The sequence below is a fragment of the Trichogramma pretiosum genome, unplaced genomic scaffold (genome assembly GCF_000599845.2).
Source record: "Trichogramma pretiosum strain Unisexual culture from Peru unplaced genomic scaffold, Tpre_2.0 scaffold25, whole genome shotgun sequence".
In the NCBI taxonomy this organism is placed as follows: Eukaryota; Metazoa; Arthropoda; class Insecta; order Hymenoptera; family Trichogrammatidae; genus Trichogramma; species Trichogramma pretiosum.
Window position 1 is genome coordinate 1,173,658 of NW_019641621.1, and position 20,135 is coordinate 1,193,792.

Genomic DNA, 20,135 nt, shown 5'->3' on the forward strand with positions numbered 1-20,135 from the left:
CGTCATCCGTTGGGGCTCTGCCTGTCGTGGTGCTGCTGCTGGCCTGTGGTACTGCTAGCCTCAAGCTTCTAAGCTGCTGCTGCTGCTACTGCACAGGCCGTGTGTGTGCTGTTGCTGTGTTGCTGCTGCTGCTGCTGTTGCTGCTACTGCTACTGTTGCTCTCTGCTCAGATCGGTGCCTGTGTCTCTGAGTGTGCGTGTGTGCGCGAGAAGAGTGCGATATACCCGCGCTCTAAACTAGCATAGAGCGACGATCGCGTTTTAGTAGAGAGAAACGAGTGTACGGCGGCGTTGATACGTAAAAGAGATCAACTCTCTATATACATACATACGCGCAAGTGAGGGAGAGTGAAAGAGAGAGAGAGAGAGATCCGAGCCGAGCCGAACGACGACCGCGACTCGATAACGCGTCGTTTGACATCGCCAATCATCATCATCATCAACGTGTGAACACACTTTCGTCGACGACGTCGATACACACCGTAATCATCATCGTCAAGCGCAGCAGATAGCCCAACAAAACCGGCCCGATGTCTGAACCCGACAAACTTAACATCGATAATATCATCGCCCGGCTCTTGGAAGGTGAGTAATCGCACAACAGCTCCGTTTTATACATTTTTCTTTTTTTGCCACCATCGCCCCGTGTTTGTGTGTGCCTGTGTGGGTTTAACGAAAAAAAAAGGTTGCCTGCCTGCTTCATATAACTGGCTTCGTTACATCTTCCTTCTCTCTTCCTCCTCGTGCTATGATCGCGCGAAGCAGCACATCCACCATCCCGCGGACGCGGAGAGCTGTGCTCGTAGTAGAGAGGCTTTGCGTGCGTATACTATATAGCTATATAGTATCGCGTATACGTATCCGCATCTCTGCGCCTGCGACGGCGACGACGACAACGAATTAACCGCGGGCACGTACACGGCTATCGCGTATACCAATAATTAAGGCTGGCTCTGTATAATTTCCCGATAGCCATTCTCGACGTTGATGTACGACGCCTCGCGCATAAGCTCTCGTGTGCGTGCGTGCGTGTTTCTCTTTCTGGCGATGTTCGTCGTCGTTTTGCACGCGCGAAACAGAGAGAGAGAGAGAGAGAGAGAGAGAGAACCACACCTCGCGCAGCAGCAGCAGCAGCACCCATGTTGCCAGACAACACGGAGCACGGAGCAGCACACGCGCTCGGCCGTTTCTTGCTTCTGGCTTATGTATGCCTCGCTCTCGGCGTATTATAATGTATAAAGCTTGGCTTTCTGTTGTACGCGCTCCATCTTTTTTGGTCTCTCTCTCTCTCTCACATCATCAACCATATCTGCGCGCATTCGTACACGCTCGGCGAGAGAGATTGATAATTCAATTATTATCGTCGTCGGTCTCTCTCGCGCGTTTCTCCGAGAGAATCAAGCCGAGAGACACGTATATAATGGTCGAGAGTGCGAGAAACAATTTCTGCACGTATATTTCCTCGATCAAAATCGTATGCTATGCTATGAGCCAGGTCGCCCCTCGTGCCCGCGAATTTCTCGCTCTCTCTCTCTCTCTCTCTGCCCGTCCGTCTCTGTCGCATACCTCGGGCGCGCGCTGTAAATCAACCGATATGATGACAATGCGACAAAAAAGCGTTGACCGATGGCATGTGGTGGTGTGTGCACACGACGACGCGCTTCGTCGAGTCAAGGGCACCAAAAGCCCTTGGGGGGGCCGCCACAGCAGCATACTCTCGCGCGCGCACAGAAGCACACACGGGCACGCAAACTCCTCGCATTCCTATATATGGCACTTTCTCGAGGGCATTACCTTTCGAGAGAGAGAGAGAGAAACCAGACACACTCGCTGCTGCTGCTACTGCATTCTGCAGATATGATTTTCTTACGCAATTCTCACGCACCTACACACAACACGGCAATCGAGCGTATTATTGCTAGAGAGAGATAATTTCGATGATCTACATTTTCATATGCGTTTCTCGGCTCGCCATCGCTGCTGCTGCTGCTGCTTGTGCAGCAAGCAGACATAATTCTTCTGACCGAGTATACTTGCAAACGCCTCGTTTCGAGGTTTGCACTATGTCCAATTCTTTGCTTGTTTGCAGACCACCGAGCTCTCCTCCAAAGAAACATTCAACTCGATATTATCCTTCAAGCAATTACTCTGTGCTTCCAATTCATGCCTGTGTAACTACTTAATTAGCCACATTGAAAAACAGCTCATTATTTATTCAACATTTGATTGCTTCAATAATGCAACATAATAAAAAGAGCAGTTTATCTTTGCTTTCAGCGTCTGTTTGCTTTCTGTAATAATTTTAACCATCTGTTATTTTCATTCAATTTTCCTGTATCTTGCTACTGCAGTCAACTTCAATGATGATTCTGCTCTATCATAGTTTAATATTGAAATTGTTGAAATAAAATTACATTAGAACAGTCTCTGTAGCATCATGGAAACTAAACTAGTAATTTTATTTTGCTGAGATAAGATTTGTTATCAATGTGTACAATGCTCTTTTACTTAATGATTTTATTTCTACTATCATCACAACTGTCAGCAACTTTCTCAAACAAGTAATATTTACAATATTTTTATTTTATATAACGCATTAATTATTTTTATTATGTTCACAGTCCGAGGAGCACGACCAGGCAAAAATGTACAGTTGACAGAAGCAGAAATCAGGGGGCTTTGCCTTAAGTCTCGTGAAATTTTTCTATCACAACCAATTCTTTTGGAACTTGAAGCACCCCTGAAAATATGCGGTAAGTTTTTATCAATATGAGTTTTTTTCAAGCATTTTTGGTATTGTGTTTGAAAATATACATTAAACATAACCATTAACCTCTTATGTTACCTCCATTAGGTGATATTCATGGACAATATTACGACCTACTCCGATTATTTGAGTATGGTGGATTCCCTCCAGAAAGTAATTACCTATTTCTAGGTGATTATGTTGACAGAGGAAAGCAATCACTTGAAACCATTTGTCTTCTTCTTGCTTACAAAATCAAGTACCCTGAAAATTTCTTCCTACTGAGAGGAAATCATGAATGTGCATCTATTAATAGGATATATGGCTTTTATGATGAATGTAAGTATATTATCAATTTTTTCATTATTAAATATCTTACACACCAAGAACAAATAATTTACTTTGAATTATGACAACTTTTTATTTCTTAATATCAGGTAAACGTCGTTACAACATTAAGCTGTGGAAGACATTCACAGATTGCTTCAACTGTTTACCCGTAGCTGCAATTGTTGACGAGAAAATTTTCTGTTGTCACGGTGGTCTTAGTCCTGATCTTCAGAGTATGGAACAAATTAGACGTATCATGAGACCTACTGATGTTCCTGATCAGGGACTCTTGTGTGATTTGCTGTGGTCAGATCCTGATAAAGACACAATGGGATGGGGAGAGAACGACCGTGGCGTTTCATTCACATTTGGTGCCGAAGTAGTTGCCAAATTTCTTCACAAACACGATTTTGATCTGATATGTCGTGCTCATCAGGTAAAACTATTCTTCAGGCTTAAATTGTCATTAAAATCTTCCTTTAAACTTTTTTTTTTCAATTTTTGAACTTCATAATTAGTTTTTACCAACATCATTATTTTAATATTGATATTAAAATAATGTGGATTATGGATATAAATGTCCCTTCTAAAACATAAAAAATTATTATTAACAGGTCGTAGAAGATGGTTATGAATTCTTTGCCAAAAGGCAATTGGTAACGTTATTCTCGGCGCCAAATTATTGCGGTGAATTCGACAATGCTGGTGCCATGATGTCTGTTGATGAGACATTGATGTGCAGCTTCCAAATTCTGAAACCCGCCGACAAAAGGAAATTCACGTACGGCGGTCTAAACGCTGGAAGACCTGTGACGCCGCCACGTGGTGCCAACAATAAAAACAAAAAGAAGTGAAACTGTCGTCTTAAATTCACTCGAACGCGACGCTTAGGATCTTAAGGCATCTCTCTCCTTTCAGCTCCCGTCCCAATAAATCCTACCATCCACCTCTCGGCAAAAAAACTCTTGAGTCCTTGTAAGAAAGAGTTATTTAAAGAACTATCACTACGAGTACATTCATAAAATAAGTTTAAAAAAATGAATAAATGATTTCGTTAAATGCGGGTAATTATGTGCGCGAAGCCATCCATACTGAACACAATAATATGACTTAACTCTATTTTCGTCATTGTATATGTATTTGAAAAAGAAATACTGACAAATATTTTAAGTGTTGATTTGAAGTTTTATTACATGAACGAGGAAGCCGAAAAAAGCACGATAGAGTCGGAACTACAATCATGAAAATTGTTTTAGTTTTAATTTGTATTTGAAAATGCGGCCTCTAAAGAGCTCATAGATATGTTGTACGCGTGACGATTAGAATTTGTGTATATCGAGCGCGAGGATGATGAAATTCGGTAAGCCTATAGGCTTTTGTATAGTTTTTGTCTAATCTAAGGTAGAGAAATAATTCTTTTCTAGATGACCGAATAAAAATAATAGTGATCAAATTATAGAGCGCTAAAGATGATTATGAACAATTTTTGTCTAGTTGTACAGAAGAGTATTCGAAGTGTAGTTCCCTTTATATAAACGATTAAAGGCACTCATGGTTTCGATGTCGTTTGCAAGGAAGAGAAGATTCAAACGAATTGCGAGCTAATGTATGAATTTTCTCAGAAAGACGAATCTTCTCTTTTTTGCTGTAAGAGAAAACATCGGAAGGTATTTTTTCTTCTTTCCTCGAAACCTTCTTTTGCTCGTCACCATAAAAAATGTAAAAATGTTGCGGGTATCACTATAACATCTCTTAAGTATCATCAGCCAAGGCCCTATTGTTTCACTCGCACAAAATTTTAATACGCTCAGGCCCAACTAAAAACAAATCCACTTGCAGTGGAGTAAAATAATAATGCGTTCACTAACAAGAATAGCGCGAATGATCCCAAAACGTGCAGTGAAACAATAAGTGCGTGTTCGCGAAGTATAAGTTGCATCTGTTGGAATTTTTTCGGTTATTATCGATATATAACTGTATACATATTAAAATAAACTTAGTTAGTGGCGAATGGACCATGTTTAAGCGACAGCGTCCATTATCTTCTCATTGTCAGCGAAATTTTTTTTGTAGATTAATTAATTAAGTCTATTTTCTGATTTTCAAATGATGATAGGAATCATTAATGATTGAGTTTTTTTATGCACTGTAGAAGTAGTTTCGTTCATTGCTCATGTCGTTGCGTTAAACCAAACGAAACATCATTGTGGACCATCAGCAGCGACGAATTGTAGATTTCTTTTCTTTTTAAGAAAAAAACAATTATTAATAACACAAACTACTTCGTTTTCTAGCTCCCGATCATTGTACATTTTTTTTCTAAATAAAAATTCATGTCAAAACATAATCTGTCATTTATTCATTACACACTCATTGATCACAATCGAGCGGGCTCGAATTCAACGATTACAGTACTTCAGATTCAGCTTTCTATTGTCGATTTCAAGACTTATCTTTCGTTTTTTTTTTGTTCATTCAGTCTTCCGGACTTCTTATCCTGTTCAACAATTCTCCAGAATTCTGCCTTTCCAATCATGTTTAATGAAATTTGAAGCAAGAAATCAATCAATGTTGCCACTCTGTCAAGCTAACAAATTCGAAATTTTGCTACTATTTTCTCTAAATGACCAAGTATATAATTAACGAAAAAAAAAACCATATGCTCGGGAGATGGGTATCAAAAAAATCGCTGACAACGCAATTTAAGAATTACACGTGGAACGCACTAAAAAGCAATTTCTGCATAAAGCAAGTGTTAAAACGACTAAAATGACAAAAGCTCACTTGCGATTGATTGAAAAGACTTGAAATCTTATACAACAAATTTTCATATTACAAGCAATAAAATCATACGACCGTTGATATGAATCTTTAACAAAAATTACAATATTATTGTGAAAAGGCAAACATTTAGAAGTCGAACTTATTTATACAAATAATTTATTACTTTTCCATCGTTAATCTTTTTTTTAAATATTGTTAATGTGACGACTTAGTTATTTGTAATTTTTTTTTTAGCATATGATATACATAGTTGTAATGAAATTTTGAATGTAAACAAAAATTTTATCGTACAAAAAATAATTCTTCTAAGGATAGCTTTAAAACATTTGTATTACCGATCTTTTCTCTTTTCAAATATGTTTTTTCTCAGCTTTTTTACGCCTTAGTGAAACTAAACGAACATATATAGGGATAAACAGCAACAATAATTTAGTTTCTCTTGGTACACCAAGTAATCTTGTAATAATACTAGTAAGTTTTTTTAAAATAAGCTTTTGATTGTATCGACTTAATTTTCAAATATGAAAAATACAATTGCAAAAGAGTTTCAATGATACTTCGTAAAAATTACGACTAGTTATTAGGTGGCGTGCCGGAGCGCAAAGTGCACACATTTAAATAATTTAATAAAAATCGAGATGGTAAAAAATAATTTTGACTCGTAACTGTACAGTTGCAAGAATTATGGATTGTACTCACATGTGTGCGTGTGTGTATATTACATGATATAATCACAGAGGAGACGAGAAGCGTACAAAGACAAAAGCGGCGATTACTTTGTCAGAAGTCTAATAGGACGTAATGTGTGCGGATGATTTATGTCAACGTGCGAAAACTTGAGACTGCATGTAAGTGGTGTGCGCAGCGAGAATTAAAGGCACTATTAAACTGAAAAAAAATCCAGGACAGACATTTGTAATGATTTTGTCTTTACTTTATCCTTCCTCATAAAATAGAAAAAATTACACTCGACGAGAGCAAATTTTAATTGAAGTAGAAATAGTAATGTTTTTGCGATTAATATGGATTAATATTTTTTATCGTCATTGATGAAGGAATGCGTGTTTAATAAAACTAAATGAAATTTTTTTTTCGTGTGAAATAACGTAACGATAAGTCATTTGCACAAATTAAAAAAAAACATTCATGCCGATAAAAAAGCTTTCTTGCAGTGAGGACTCATTTTCAAGTGTATCGAATCTTCGACAGATGGCAGACGTTGAGTCTTTTTAAAATTTTGATTTTCACCAGTGGATTTTTAGGTGTACAACTTTTTTCGAGTTTTAATAAGTTTGTATCAGTGAGAATAATTTAAAACGGGAGACCTTTGAAACATTTTTCATTTAAAAAATTAAACTAGGTGCTTAGTATTTTTTTTAAAGAGTTGCGTTTCACCTTCAACTTCTTATGGTATTCTCCAGACAACTTTGAATTAGAAGTCTCTGAAAATATCTCTGACAATTCTCATTTTTACCTTGACTCTGGTCAAATCGTTACCTTTCATTTTTTGCTTTCTTATAGAGGCAGCTATGTGATAAGCTTTAAAATGAGATTTGGAACCAGACGTTGTAGGAAAATTGTGGTTACATATTTGGAAACTACATTGAATTACCAACAAATGTCTGTATGTATGTTTTCCTTCTCGGCCTTGTGCACGAAATTCTAGAGATCTCTCGAATTTTCTGCCCTTTCGTATACGAAAATGAAAATGGTCGTATAGGAATTTTCCTTTTAATAACCAAACCCTTTCATTAATAGACTTATTTATGAAGAAGCTCCTTGCCAATATTTTAGACTAAAATTGCAGTACTTGTAAAATTGACATTCATATTTGACAAATCAAGAGGTGTGCAGAAGCACCTAGCCGACAAAGTATAAAAAAATTGTAAAAAAATTTTCAAAAAAATTATTTATAATAATAAATTGTTTATAACTTTATTTTATAAAATAATCTTTATAAAAAAATCTAATTAAAACAAGTTCATTACGTTAAAATTTGCCTTATTTTCAGCTAAGACATGTCGGCTAGGTGCAGTGCACCTACTTTATACATCTGCACGAAAGAAATAAAAAAATGTAATTCGAATTAGGGTACTTCTGGTATTCGGAGTGCTATTATGAGATAGGTATCAATCGTAGTTAAGAATATTATCTTTCCACCAACAGCAGACTTGGGTTGGAAGACGATTGCGAGATGATTTTCATAATTTTTCGGAATTACGCTTGTTTCTTGGTTTTTCGTTGATCATTTGAAAGAATAAAACTTTCCCCGCTTGAGAGTTTGTATTGCAACCCGAAAAAGCACATTTTTATCACAGTGTGTCGAAAGTGCTTCTTCCCGCACGGCTCGCTACGCTTGGGTTGCAAACTTAACAACCTCCCACCCCCGTTGCGTAATAAACTCGAACAAGTGAAACAAATAATTATAATTGCATCAATTTCATTAGTATTCTCCTAATTACAGTAGTTATTCTACATATTATAACTTTAATTCAATTTCTGTATTATAAAACAGACATAATCTTACTGCAATAGTTACAGTAAAATATCGTATGGATGACGATTAATTAAGATTCAAATTCTCATAAAGATCGATGCAAAATCAATTCTTAATTAACCGTCTGCAAGCCTGAAACGATGCGAAAATTTAGTCTACCTATAGCCGAAAAGTGACACCGATATAATTTACTAGAATTATTATAAAGGCTATTTATCAGTTTTTATTTAAAAAATGTGTGCTCGTACAGGGCGAGGCAAGCGCGATTAAATCTCAAAAGCGACACGCGCAGGAAATTTTCAAGAGAAACGAAAATGAAAAAGCACCCGCGTTTCCGAAAAATATAACAAGACGGCCCCGTTGAATTTTCTTCGCACCTCATTATTGGGCGTTTAAAAAAGGTCAACACGCTCCGCGCACCGCACGACTGGTATAGTTTATACGAGCTCCGACTCGAACAGCAGTAAACAGTTCGGAGCCGCTATGCGCGCGTATATAATAAAAGTAAGTCGTTGTCGGCGTTCTCGCTATACAGAGAGGAAGTAAAGAAGTACACGAGAATAAAATAAAAAAGAGTCGAAAAATTAGAGTCACTCGGGTCTAAATGTACTCCTGCGGTTGTATCGCAGCTCGGACTACGGAGAGAAGCTATCTAGAGGGAAAACAATGCGCCTATAATGTCACACGTCGTCGGGAATAGCTGCTGCTGCTGCTGCTGCGGCTCTCGAGAGCTTTTACATAAGTGCATATTCTGGCTCGGGCGCAGAGAGAACTCGGTAATTTGTTGGGTGGCTACTCTCTCTTTCTCTCTCTCTCTCTGCCTCGCATGCGTCCGACGAATCGAAACTCCGCCTTTTTGGCTCGCCGGCCAACAAATTGAATAGATCGCCGCACGCGCTCACGTTTATATATATAACGTGTATAGAGCTGTATCGTCGATATGGAAGGCAAACGGAGAAAATAATACATAAAGCTCTCCGGTGCATCGTGCGCGAAAAAGCAACGGAATAAACTTTCAAGGCGTTGAAATACATGGACGCGCGACTGCGCTTACGTGATGTATAAATTTCGAGAAAAAGCTGCACCGCGCGGTGTGCGCAATTTATGCGTAATTTACATTTATAGAATCAAACAGTATAAATATATACGGAATGCCGCACGATTGTAATATTTCGAGGAAAAAAAAATTATCAATCGTTGACTGAGAAATTGAAGATTTTTAAAATCAATCCAATCCCGCATCGAAAAATTCAGCGAATATCGAACGTCGATACGAAAAAGCTCGATCGCAAACATCCGGATACAGCAGCGTGCGGGGCGCGCAAGCTCGCCTGCGTGGCGCGAAGAAAAGCTGCAATTCGCACTTATAACGCGGCGACGACGACGACGACGATGTACTAATTCGCTAGCTGAGCGAAAGATTGAGAGTCGAAGCGTGAAAATCTGACCGATCGCTGTTTCTCACCCAAGCAGTATAGAGTCGTTCGATGCCCCCCCGTGTGCATGCGAGTGTGTGTGAGAGAGGGCCACACTATGTAGCCGCGCTGCGTGCATCGCTAAAGCATCTACTCAACAACGTGCGAATTAGCCAATCACTCAAGCATTTTCTGCAAGCGCTGATATGTATAATCATCTCTCTCTCTCCTCCCCACCTATTTAGTCCGTGTGTGTGTGACGGATTTTCGCACCGAGCTCGTCATTTTCACGCCCCACCTTGTGCTGCTGCTGCTGCACCTTTTGTGTAGTATCTCGTTCACACCCGTTACAACCCCCCGCGAGAGAGCGTCGATTTACATTTCATTGGCCACTGAACGATTTATTTCGTGTTCCGAGACCGTTTCGACCGTCAGCGCTTAATCATTTTTTTTTTTTTTTTTTAATGCAACAATTAAATTATCTGTCGTCGGATATTTGTGCGCGCTAATACGATTTACACGGTTTCGAGTGATAATTTTTAAAAAGAAATTATTATAATTTATTTATGCTAGTTCAAAGGCGTCGTTTTCTTGCTTGCTCCGTGCTTTTGTTTTCGAGCTTTTCATAAATTTCCTTGCCCGACATCTTCGAGCGGTTGAGTAACTGTAATTATTTTCATCTTATCGGTGAACGCATATGGGAACTGTTGGAGCGATACATGTTCAAGTGATACATTTTATAACGACTCCAATGAAATTATCGTTTGGGTTTGACTGATTTTACGAGGGTCTGTTTACAATCTCGAGTCTTTCTGTACTTGAGGATGGATTCAATTCGATAATCATTACACCAATTGATGTGGGTCACTGACACCTCGGTAAACAACTCATTTTAATTGTTACGATTTTTACAGTATTTAAATATTTTGAATTTCAATTGAAACTTTTTTTACAATCCTTACAAAAGGTTAATCATTTAAAAAGAAATTCAAAAAATGCAGGTCAAGTCATGAAAAGCTCGTAGCACTAACGACGAAACAGAATAAGGTACGATGTTACAACGAAGCGACGAAAAATCCAATTGTACAAAAAGTCGCAAAATTCTCTCTCTCTCTCTCGTCGCTCTTGAAATGCCAGGCGAGATACGCAGAAAATTCGGGCAATCGCGCCTCTCGGCTCGCGCCGTATAAGCCAAAGCTCCGCCCACGCACGCGTCGAAAAGCTCGCGCGAGAATAGGCCGATGCCGCCGCCGTCGCTGCTGCTCCCCCACTTGTATAATATCACAGTACCATAGGCTCACGCGCGAGCATGTGCCGCGAGCTCTGCGATAGATACGCGTCTATATCTATATAGGTATATTTGCGAGTTGCGTGGGTGGTGCCGACAGACTCCTCCTAGCCCCGTATACGCAATCGTCGTCGTCGCGCTCAAATTTTTGAGATGTATCTGTATAGAGATATTGTATCGTTGTGTATAGTGCGCGGGTGTGCATCCGTTCACGTTACGCATTCGAGAAAGGCTTGTCGCTCGTCGAAAAAGTTGGTAGTGGCGGTGGTGGTGGAAGGGGGGCACAGCAGTCGCGACCCAAAAGGGAAAGAAATGACGGAGCGATGATAACGACTCCTCCTCGGGCTGCGTGTGATCTAGTCGCGCTTCTACTCTCTCTCTCCGCGCGTCAAACACGCAGTCGTGTGTGTGCAGTCGAGGATCGATTCTTTCTTTTCGCCTCTCTCACTGTGACGTTGATAGCGCGCAACCCTGTTGTGACGACGACGACGACGTGCGTCGCAGCGTGCAAATTCGCACGTAGTATAAACTTGGCACTTTTATTCATAGCAACAGCGGTAGCAGCTCGTGGTCCACTGCGCACACGTGATGATTAGCCGAAATTCTTTCGAGCCCGAGGAGGGTGTGATATGACGCTGTTCCGTGGATCGCAGCAGAGTCGTTGACGTTTTTACCCGGCTCTCTGGCTCCGACTCGACCTATCGTTTCTTCCATTTATTTATTTATCTTTGTGCGCGCGACGCTTTCGTCGTTACTACTACCGTCGATCCGTTCGTTTTTCGGGGGTGAGTTTGATAACAACAACAAAAAAAGTGCCGCGTACATAAATATAATTGGACGGTAAAGCAGTGACGCACGAGGATGCAGCATCACGAGCAGAGACACGAGTCCTCGGGCGATTGCTGCTATCAGCAGCCGTGGATCAGCCATCATGCTCAGGTCCATCATCATTTGCAGCTTCAGCAGCAGCAGCAACAGCAGCAACAACAACTGCAGCAGCATCACATACCCTCGCCGATGCAACAAATGGAAGGTTCGTGTCTTTTTTTTTGTCTAATATCAAAGTGCGAGACGCATCTTTCGATCTGGCGTGGATATAACCCTGTCGCGATTGTGCAGTTCTCGTTCGGTACGGCACAACGCTATAATTGAGCAATCGCAAGCCTAAAAACGATCGGTGGCTCAATCTCATAACGGATTACATTATCGTATGCGTACGTGCGTGTAACAATTGCACAATGCCCCTCTACATATCTGCATTTAGAAACGTTCGACGTTACACCTTGAAAAATCGACCGGTGCAATAATTCGCTCGCGCATAGACTTTTGCTGCTGTATCGGATGTCGCGTACGCGCTCGGATAAATATTTTCGCACTTTGGGATCCGGCGTGTATACACGATAGTCCGCGAGCAAAAAGTATAACTAACGCGGAGTCGGCGATGATGTTTTTTTTCTTCACCCCGACCTCGTTGGGCCTCGAATCCTTTCGGCTGCCAAAAAAGTAGCTAACTCGAGCTTTCGAAAAGTTGCGCACGCTCGACCGTTGTTATTCGCTTCGATTCTTTTATAGACGACCGAGTTTTATCGCCGCGCGAGCTTTATGCGCCCGAGAACTCGGAGATGCTCGATTGGTTGGCTTTTTTTTGGCTTTCATTTTGAATCGATCACTTCTTTTACGGAAAAAGACTTTTTTGATAAACGATACGAAAGATGGGACGAAATTGTAATACAAGCTTCGCAACCGATACACGAAGCCTATATTCACGCCACTGCCACCGGTTATGTTCGTTCAAAAAAAGGCAAATTAAGTATTATCGCGAGTCGAGCAAATAGTCATCGAGGCACCTCCTCGCTCGTTTCGCTCGGGGTAAATATAGTCTCATCGAGAGAGAGAGACAAAAGAACGAAAAGCCGTAGTTAGAGCGCAACTACTTTTTGATTCGATTGCATTGTCGTACACGCGAGAGTACATCACGTTGCAAACGAGAAAATAAATGGCCTCTCCAAATTGTTTTGCTTTTGTTTTTGAGCATACCGCAAGCTCCCTCTTGACTGCGGTAACGGCGTCTTGCTCGGGTTCGCGCGAGTGCGGAATCCAACGATAGCGTTGCATTTAGTTATATCCGATACACAGACTTCGGGAAGTCGATCGATTTCGCCGATCCCAATTGATTATTATTTTTACGGTCCATTTACAAAGCGCGGATTTCACGGTCGATCCGCAAGCTCAAGCGCTGTCCAGTCTAAACAATAACATACGAGTATATAAACGAAAGCTCGAGAAGGGGGAAAAAATCGTACGCCTCGGCTATAATTGTACCGCTGTTACAGCTTGTTTGCAAACGGCAGGTAACAACAACAACAATAACAACAACAACGGCTTGAGCTGCAAGAAGCCACCGACGCCAATCAACAATCCGACGACGAGCGACGGTTCGCCATCGACCACGGGCAGAATCAGCCTCAACGACAGCAACAACAACAGCAACGACAACAATAGCAGCAGTAGCCACGCGAGCAACAACGCGGGAACCGCTACGCAGGACGGCGGAGAAACAAGCGCCAAGCAGCTGAGGCCGCTGCATCCGGCCCTGGCGACGGCCGGCACGGCCCTCGAGGCTCGGCCGCTCTGGGAGGAGTTCCATCAGCTCGGCACCGAGATGATCGTGACCAAGGCCGGCCGACGGATGTTCCCCACGTTCCAGTGCCGGCTGTACGGCCTCGAGCCCAGCACCGAGTACCTGCTCGTGATGGACTTCGTGCCGTGCGACGACAAGCGCTACCGCTACGCCTTCCACAGCAGCGCCTGGGTCGTCGCGGGTAGGGCCGATCCCGTCTCGCCGCCGCGCATACACGTCCACCCGGACAGTCCCGCCACGGGCAGCCACTGGATGAAGCAGCCCATATCCTTCGACAAGCTCAAGCTCACCAACAATCAGCTCGACGATAACGGCCACGTGAGTTAGAAATTCGTAATTATATTTTTGCGGCAGCTTCTTGGAACTCGAGATTGCTACGGAATTCTTCTCGCCCTGCTACTCGAATTCTCGTATCGCCTATTTCGTTTTTTGGTATATGAGCGTAAGAAATTCCCTCAACTCTCTCTCAGCGGAGATTTATCAGCTCGTAGCTTCGCATGGTCCACAGTTGCATATGCGCGCGTGATCCCCCCGACGGCCGGGCCTCGATCGTGTGCGCGCCTACCTTCCTTGCACAGTACTATTTCTCATGTTATATAGAGCATGTGTTTGTCGTTTACGTGAATCTGACTATATCGTCACTAACGACGACGACGGTGACTTAATAACGTGTGTATTTTAATTTTTTCTTTTTTTTTTGCGTCGCATCGCGAGGATATACGTGTGCGCTTTGGTGCATAATATAAAACTTATATATTAAACGCAGTAAATTAACCGCGCGGAACTCGCGCGATATATTTATATTTCAATCGTGCGTGAGAAATCCGCAGCTACGCGACGGCCACCCCAGCTCACACATATTTTGCATTTTGCATTTGGCGAGCTTCGCATCGTCGCATAAAGTTATTGCCTCGCGCGCTGGCGCCTACTTTTAGAGGAGGGATTATTTTTAATTGCAACCGCCAAGAATTTCTCCCGCTATACCGTCACCGCCCGAGTGGATGATTTTATAAAATTTTGTTGAAATCGTCCGGAAAAGTATAGTGAATCGTGCGTCCTTAAATTTTTGCGTTACGCTTGTTTTTTTCCTCTTCGTTCCGAAATACTTCGCACTGTACCGCTGCATAGCAGCACACAGCGATGCATCGATCATTTTTTCTTGCTCCAGAGTTCCGACAAAAATGTCGCTCGCGTACGGTAAATTTTTGGCCGAAAGATGAACGACGAAGACGCGCGCGCGTTACAACGAAAGAGACGTGTACGAGATAGGAGCAGGCGTGAATCTTCCGAGAAAAAAAAAGAGAGCCGGGCGAGCGCTACAAACCGTCGAGATGTTTATCCGAATTAATTTTTGCGCGACAGGCGCTTGTGTGTATAACTGCAAGCTGCCTGTGCGAGAGCTCGCGTGCATGTGCAACGCAGGATTTCGATCGACGCTTACCGATAGTGGGTGTGTATAGTTTGTCGTTTCTTTTTGTTTTGTTTTTCATTTAAATCACAGCCAATTTGTCGAGTAGCGGCAGCAGCAGCCCGTGTCGAGATATTTAGAAAACAAAAAGCGTCTCTCTAGCCGGGACTTGATTTTCGAGCTTTTTCAAAACACACATCTCTCGCATAATTAAAACTCTCGGGCTCTCGGTTACATCGTGGTGCTTATAATTGACACTTTACGATATGTGTATCATATAGAGACGCTAAGCGTATCGTATGCGCTCGAAATCGAAAGAAAAAGAAAAAAAAATAACGGGGGGCGTGGAGAGAAAAATATCGCGTACGTCAGAATTTGACATCGCGCGCGAGACATCTATCTCTTTTGGCTCGTCGCGTATATGATATGTGACGCGCAGCTTGACAAGGGCCACACGCGCTTCCATCGAGCTCTGGTTATAACAGCGCTCTGGCCCTAATTGCCAAAGTAATTATGATTTTTCGAAAATTATACTCCCAGTCGCGAGTCAAGAGAGAGAGAGAGAGAGAAACAAAACACATCGGTAAGTGCGGCTACACAAGCACGCAGTTTAACGACTCGCATAGGAAGAGTAACAATGATTCGATTTTTAAATACTAATTTTTTGTTTGGCCAGTAGAAAAATCGTAAAGACCTGCTCTCGAGATATAAACAGGGGGGTTTAGACGCGTGCCGTATAGACACTCCTTACAAGCTTAAGGCAAGGAGAAAATTCTTACGTACATTTATCCGTGTGTTTTCGGAGCCAATTAGTCATTCAAAAAGCCGCATCTCGTTGGGATTGTCAAATTGATGCCGCGCGGGTCCTCGTCGACCTCCTACAGCGATTCGTGCGCGGCGCGTTTACCGCAACAACGCACACACAGTCGACGCGCCCGCAATAAATCATGCATCGAGACGCGTCCCGACGTAACCCGATACTACTGTGTGTACGACGGCAAAGTATACGACATCTCGTTGGAAACTCGTCTAATTGTATCCGTATGCGCGTATATTTCGAACGAAAAGCCTTCATTAATTAGAAGGTGTTAATGTTTCAAGTACGCGAGAAATAATATGGACCAGTGGGTCGATTTTCGATCGATTACTTCGAAACAAACAAACGTACAAATATAGATATAAATTTCGTGAATCGCAATCTTTCTCGTATAGCTATATAATTCGTCAGCGATACATAACTCTTTTGCGTCTCTCTTCGACGCGATAAATTTCCTCTCTTTCTCTAAGCTCCGCGACAGATGCGCAGCGCGCATCTACGTAGCAGCTCCCACGCACTCGACGCTGCTGCTCGTCGACAAGGTGCTGCTGCCTCTTTTTTATTCAAGTAGGATATGCCGATCGTTAAATTTCGAGATAAAACGTAAACGCGATCGTAAAATTCGCCAAACATTTCCTCTCTCTCAATTTCTCTCTCTTACGTAGTTTTGGCACTGACTCGATGCTGCGTCGAATTTTTTTTTTTCTCTACTACACGCCTCGTAAAAATATAATATGCTTGTGCGTGTGTTGCAGATCATACTGAACTCGATGCACCGCTACCAGCCGCGCTGCCACGTGGTGGTGGCCCCGTCGCCGCCGGGCTCGCTGCCCGACCCGCGCACCGAGAACTTCAAGACCTTCTGCTTCCCGGAGACTCGCTTCACGGCCGTCACCGCCTACCAGAATCACCGCATAACCCAGCTCAAGATCGCCAGCAATCCCTTCGCCAAGGGCTTCCGCGACTGCGAGCCCGACGATTGCGTCAACGGCGGTGGCGCTGGCAACGAGATCGCTCAAGTGCAGACGTCCTCGTCCCCTCCGAGCTCGAGCTCCAGCTCGTCCTCCCCGTCCTCCTCCTCCTCTTCGAGCAAGCATCATCGACCTTTGGCTCACAGTCCGACGCAACAACACCAGCAGCAACAACAACAACAACCTAACTATCCGAGCAACGGAGTGGCTCTCGTGCCCAGCGTCTCCGCTCAGGAGCATCATCAGTTTTACGCGAGCAGCAGCCCGGCCACGGCTGCCGCTTGGGTGGCGGCCGCCTATCCGCCGCCGGTGCACCATCATCATCATCATCTTCATCATCATCCGCAGGGCAGCAGCGGCGTGACGGCGACGACGACGACGACGGGGCCGCCGCACTATCACCATCCCTCGACGGCGGCGGCTCTCTACGGCCCTCGATAGCAGCAGTATTTTTCTTTTCCATTACGCACGGGTGCCGTATCGACCATCGATGTATATAATTTAAAATTAAGACAAGTTCGGGGGGGTTTTTCTTTACGTAATATATGAAGTTTATCGTTGTGTGATTGTGTGCCTTATCCTATTTATATATAGATAAGTATAAAATAAGTCGTTTGTCATTGTATACACTACGATAGTTTGTAAGGGATTTTTTGTGCATCCTAGTGTACTGTGCTTTTAGGAGACTCTCGTTGCGTGCAGCAAGCAGTATATGGACGGACTACGGAGTAAGGCATTTTCGAGTTAACTAGTCAAATTAAAATAATATACGCGCCGCAGTTTTTTTTTTTTATAGAATCTGTGACATAATTTATTTACACGTGCCATTTGTTATACATATTTACACAATCGAAATTATTCATATACCTAACAACTCGATCGCACCAAAGTTAATTATTATTATTATTATTATTATCACACAAACTGATTGTACCAAATATCATGAAATACCATCGCATAAAGCAGCTGCAAAACCAAAGAAAAAAAAAATATAATCGAAGCCGTTTCTCAATTTTGTGCCTTATCCTTTTTTGTTCACTTAGTTTTTCGAGTAGATCAACTACTACTACTAGTAACATTTAAATGTGCATAACGTATAGTTATGTGTGTGTACGTATAAGCAAAAGATGTACCGAGTAATTTACGAGCATTACACATCGCGCCGATTGCGGCGTTTAGGGAGAGGCCCGCGAAACCTCGAGAGAGAGAGTAAGTAACAAAGTACCTTTTGTAGCTATGGGGAGCAAATGAATACGCAACGCGTCGTACGTGTGCGTTATCTATTTATGTTGTAAAAGTCGCGTTAAGTGCCAAACTCGGCGGCGGCGCAAAAAAACAAAAAAAAGAAGGAATACGACGACGAGCCTAAAGTACATATTATAGAGACCCAAGACGCGCTAACCTATTTCTTTTGGGTCGACGTCGTATATAGGAGAGAAGAGTAAAGTGCCTCGTCGGGAGGGCAATAAATCACCCGCTCCGAGACGGCCGCGCGCAGAATCGAGCGAGAGCGTAGAGTGTTTGTGTGCGTTTGTGTGTGGTGTAAGTCTGTGCAGCCTGACGCATGTACGAAATAATATACATATAATGACCAAGAGAGTGTGGCGACTGCAGCCTGTACGAATGTTAACGATATTATCATCGGAACGGCGGGGGGAGGGAAGCCTTTTGCCGATTCATAGAACGTAATAGCGCATGAGTTATTCGACTCGCGCGAGTTTGTAAAAAAAGTCGAGAGCTTGCGCGCCAAGATCTATGCGAGACGCGCAAAAAATTCGCCAGAACGGAGTGCGAAACGCACGGCTAAATTTGTATGAATAACGTTAATTTTTAACGGAAGAAAGGAAAGATTGATTATAATCGATTGCGAATCGACGAATTTTATCGAATTATTTTCGAGCAATAAATTATCTATATAGATCTAAGAAAATGCACTTCTTTTATTCCAATCCTTGATCATATACCAACTGCAGTCCACGAATTCGAAAGGCAATAATCATCTCGCGTTGGGCAGCAGACGCACTCGAGACGATCGAGAGTCAAGTGGGGATCGTTATCATTATCGCCTACGTCGCGCGTGTAGCTATACGGAGGACACGAGCTTTAATCGCAAAAAACGATCGTGACAACAACAACGACAAAAAGAAGAAGACCCACGCGCTCGAGGAATCGCTGCACGTGGCCGCACACACAGCTCGCAACTGCAACAGCTGTGATTGATGCGTTTGCTGCACGCGTGAAAACGACAACTTATGTATATCTTACTACTAGATGCTCTCGTGTGTGTGCCGTCGTTTTCTGTAAACATATTAGTGTCTCTATACTTAAAAACGCGCCGCGTCCCCTCCCCTTCTTTTCCTTCCTCTCCTATTACTCCGTATTTCGATGCTGTGTAGCATAACGATGATAATGTCGAAACCGTACTGCGTGCCTGCAGTGCTATGTAGTTCTAGTACTTGAGACGGGCGGCCGAGTGACGGATTTTTTCGGTTTTACGAATCGTTGTGTATAGTTTTTTGGGGAGCCCCTCCTGACCGCGATTCCGCAATAAAAATCAAGCGCGAAACCATTCGAATTGATATACGCCGAACACGTGTGTTATTCAAAAGTCGCGCAATTTATGTGACGAGTCGTAGTAGTAGTGATCTAGGCCGAGATGTTCGCGGTTAAAATGCATTACGCACACCCACGAGTACGTGTACGTGTACATAGACGTAATTGATATCGTAAAGCTCAACGTCCAAAACATTATACGGTACTCTGGGGAGCTATGATACACGAGTAATATTCCGAAGCACAGTAGTATCGCTCTCGTTGCGCGAGCCGAACATACGGGTTGCGCGCGTGTTCTTTATTTATTTTTTTTTTTACTCAAAAATTACGAGCAAAAGCAGCGATTAGAAGCTGGAGAAAAAAAACATCTAATTTATGGTAAACACTTCGGGCAAGTAAATCGTATAGTAAAGCGCGTAAGTACGCGAGCCGATCGAGTCTGCGTTTCATTATCGGTCGCGATCCTTTCGCATACTGAGAAAAAAAATTCATTGATTCAATGAAACGTTTAATTGAATACAATCTATGAAATAATTCATTCATCCAACAAAATATTTAATTGTTTTCATGAAACTTTGGTAAAAACAATTAAATATTTTGTTGGATGAAATAAAAAAAGATTATTTCAATGAAATTATTTCATAGATTGTATTCAATTAAACGTTTCATTGAATCAATGAATTTTT

The 20,135-nt window shown here is 42.4% G+C and overlaps 2 protein-coding genes across 2 annotated transcripts; both read left to right on the forward strand.

Moving 5' to 3' along the window:
• The first annotated feature begins 64 nt into the window (after positions 1-64).
• Positions 65-5,422, forward strand: LOC106654221 (serine/threonine-protein phosphatase alpha-2 isoform). Its single transcript, XM_014373992.2, has 5 exons — positions 65-584; positions 2,621-2,752; positions 2,854-3,084; positions 3,183-3,511; positions 3,690-5,422. The coding sequence occupies exons 1-5, from the start codon at positions 530-532 to the stop codon at positions 3,927-3,929; spliced, it is 987 nt and encodes a 328-aa protein (XP_014229478.1). The 5' UTR covers positions 65-529; the 3' UTR covers positions 3,930-5,422.
• A 6,015-nt stretch (positions 5,423-11,437) lies between these two features.
• Positions 11,438-17,337, forward strand: LOC111693644 (T-box transcription factor TBX10). Its single transcript, XM_023458884.1, has 3 exons — positions 11,438-12,092; positions 13,393-14,018; positions 16,681-17,337. The coding sequence occupies exons 1-3, from the start codon at positions 11,921-11,923 to the stop codon at positions 17,335-17,337; spliced, it is 1,455 nt and encodes a 484-aa protein (XP_023314652.1). The 5' UTR covers positions 11,438-11,920.
• Positions 17,338-20,135: the final 2,798 nt, after the last annotated feature.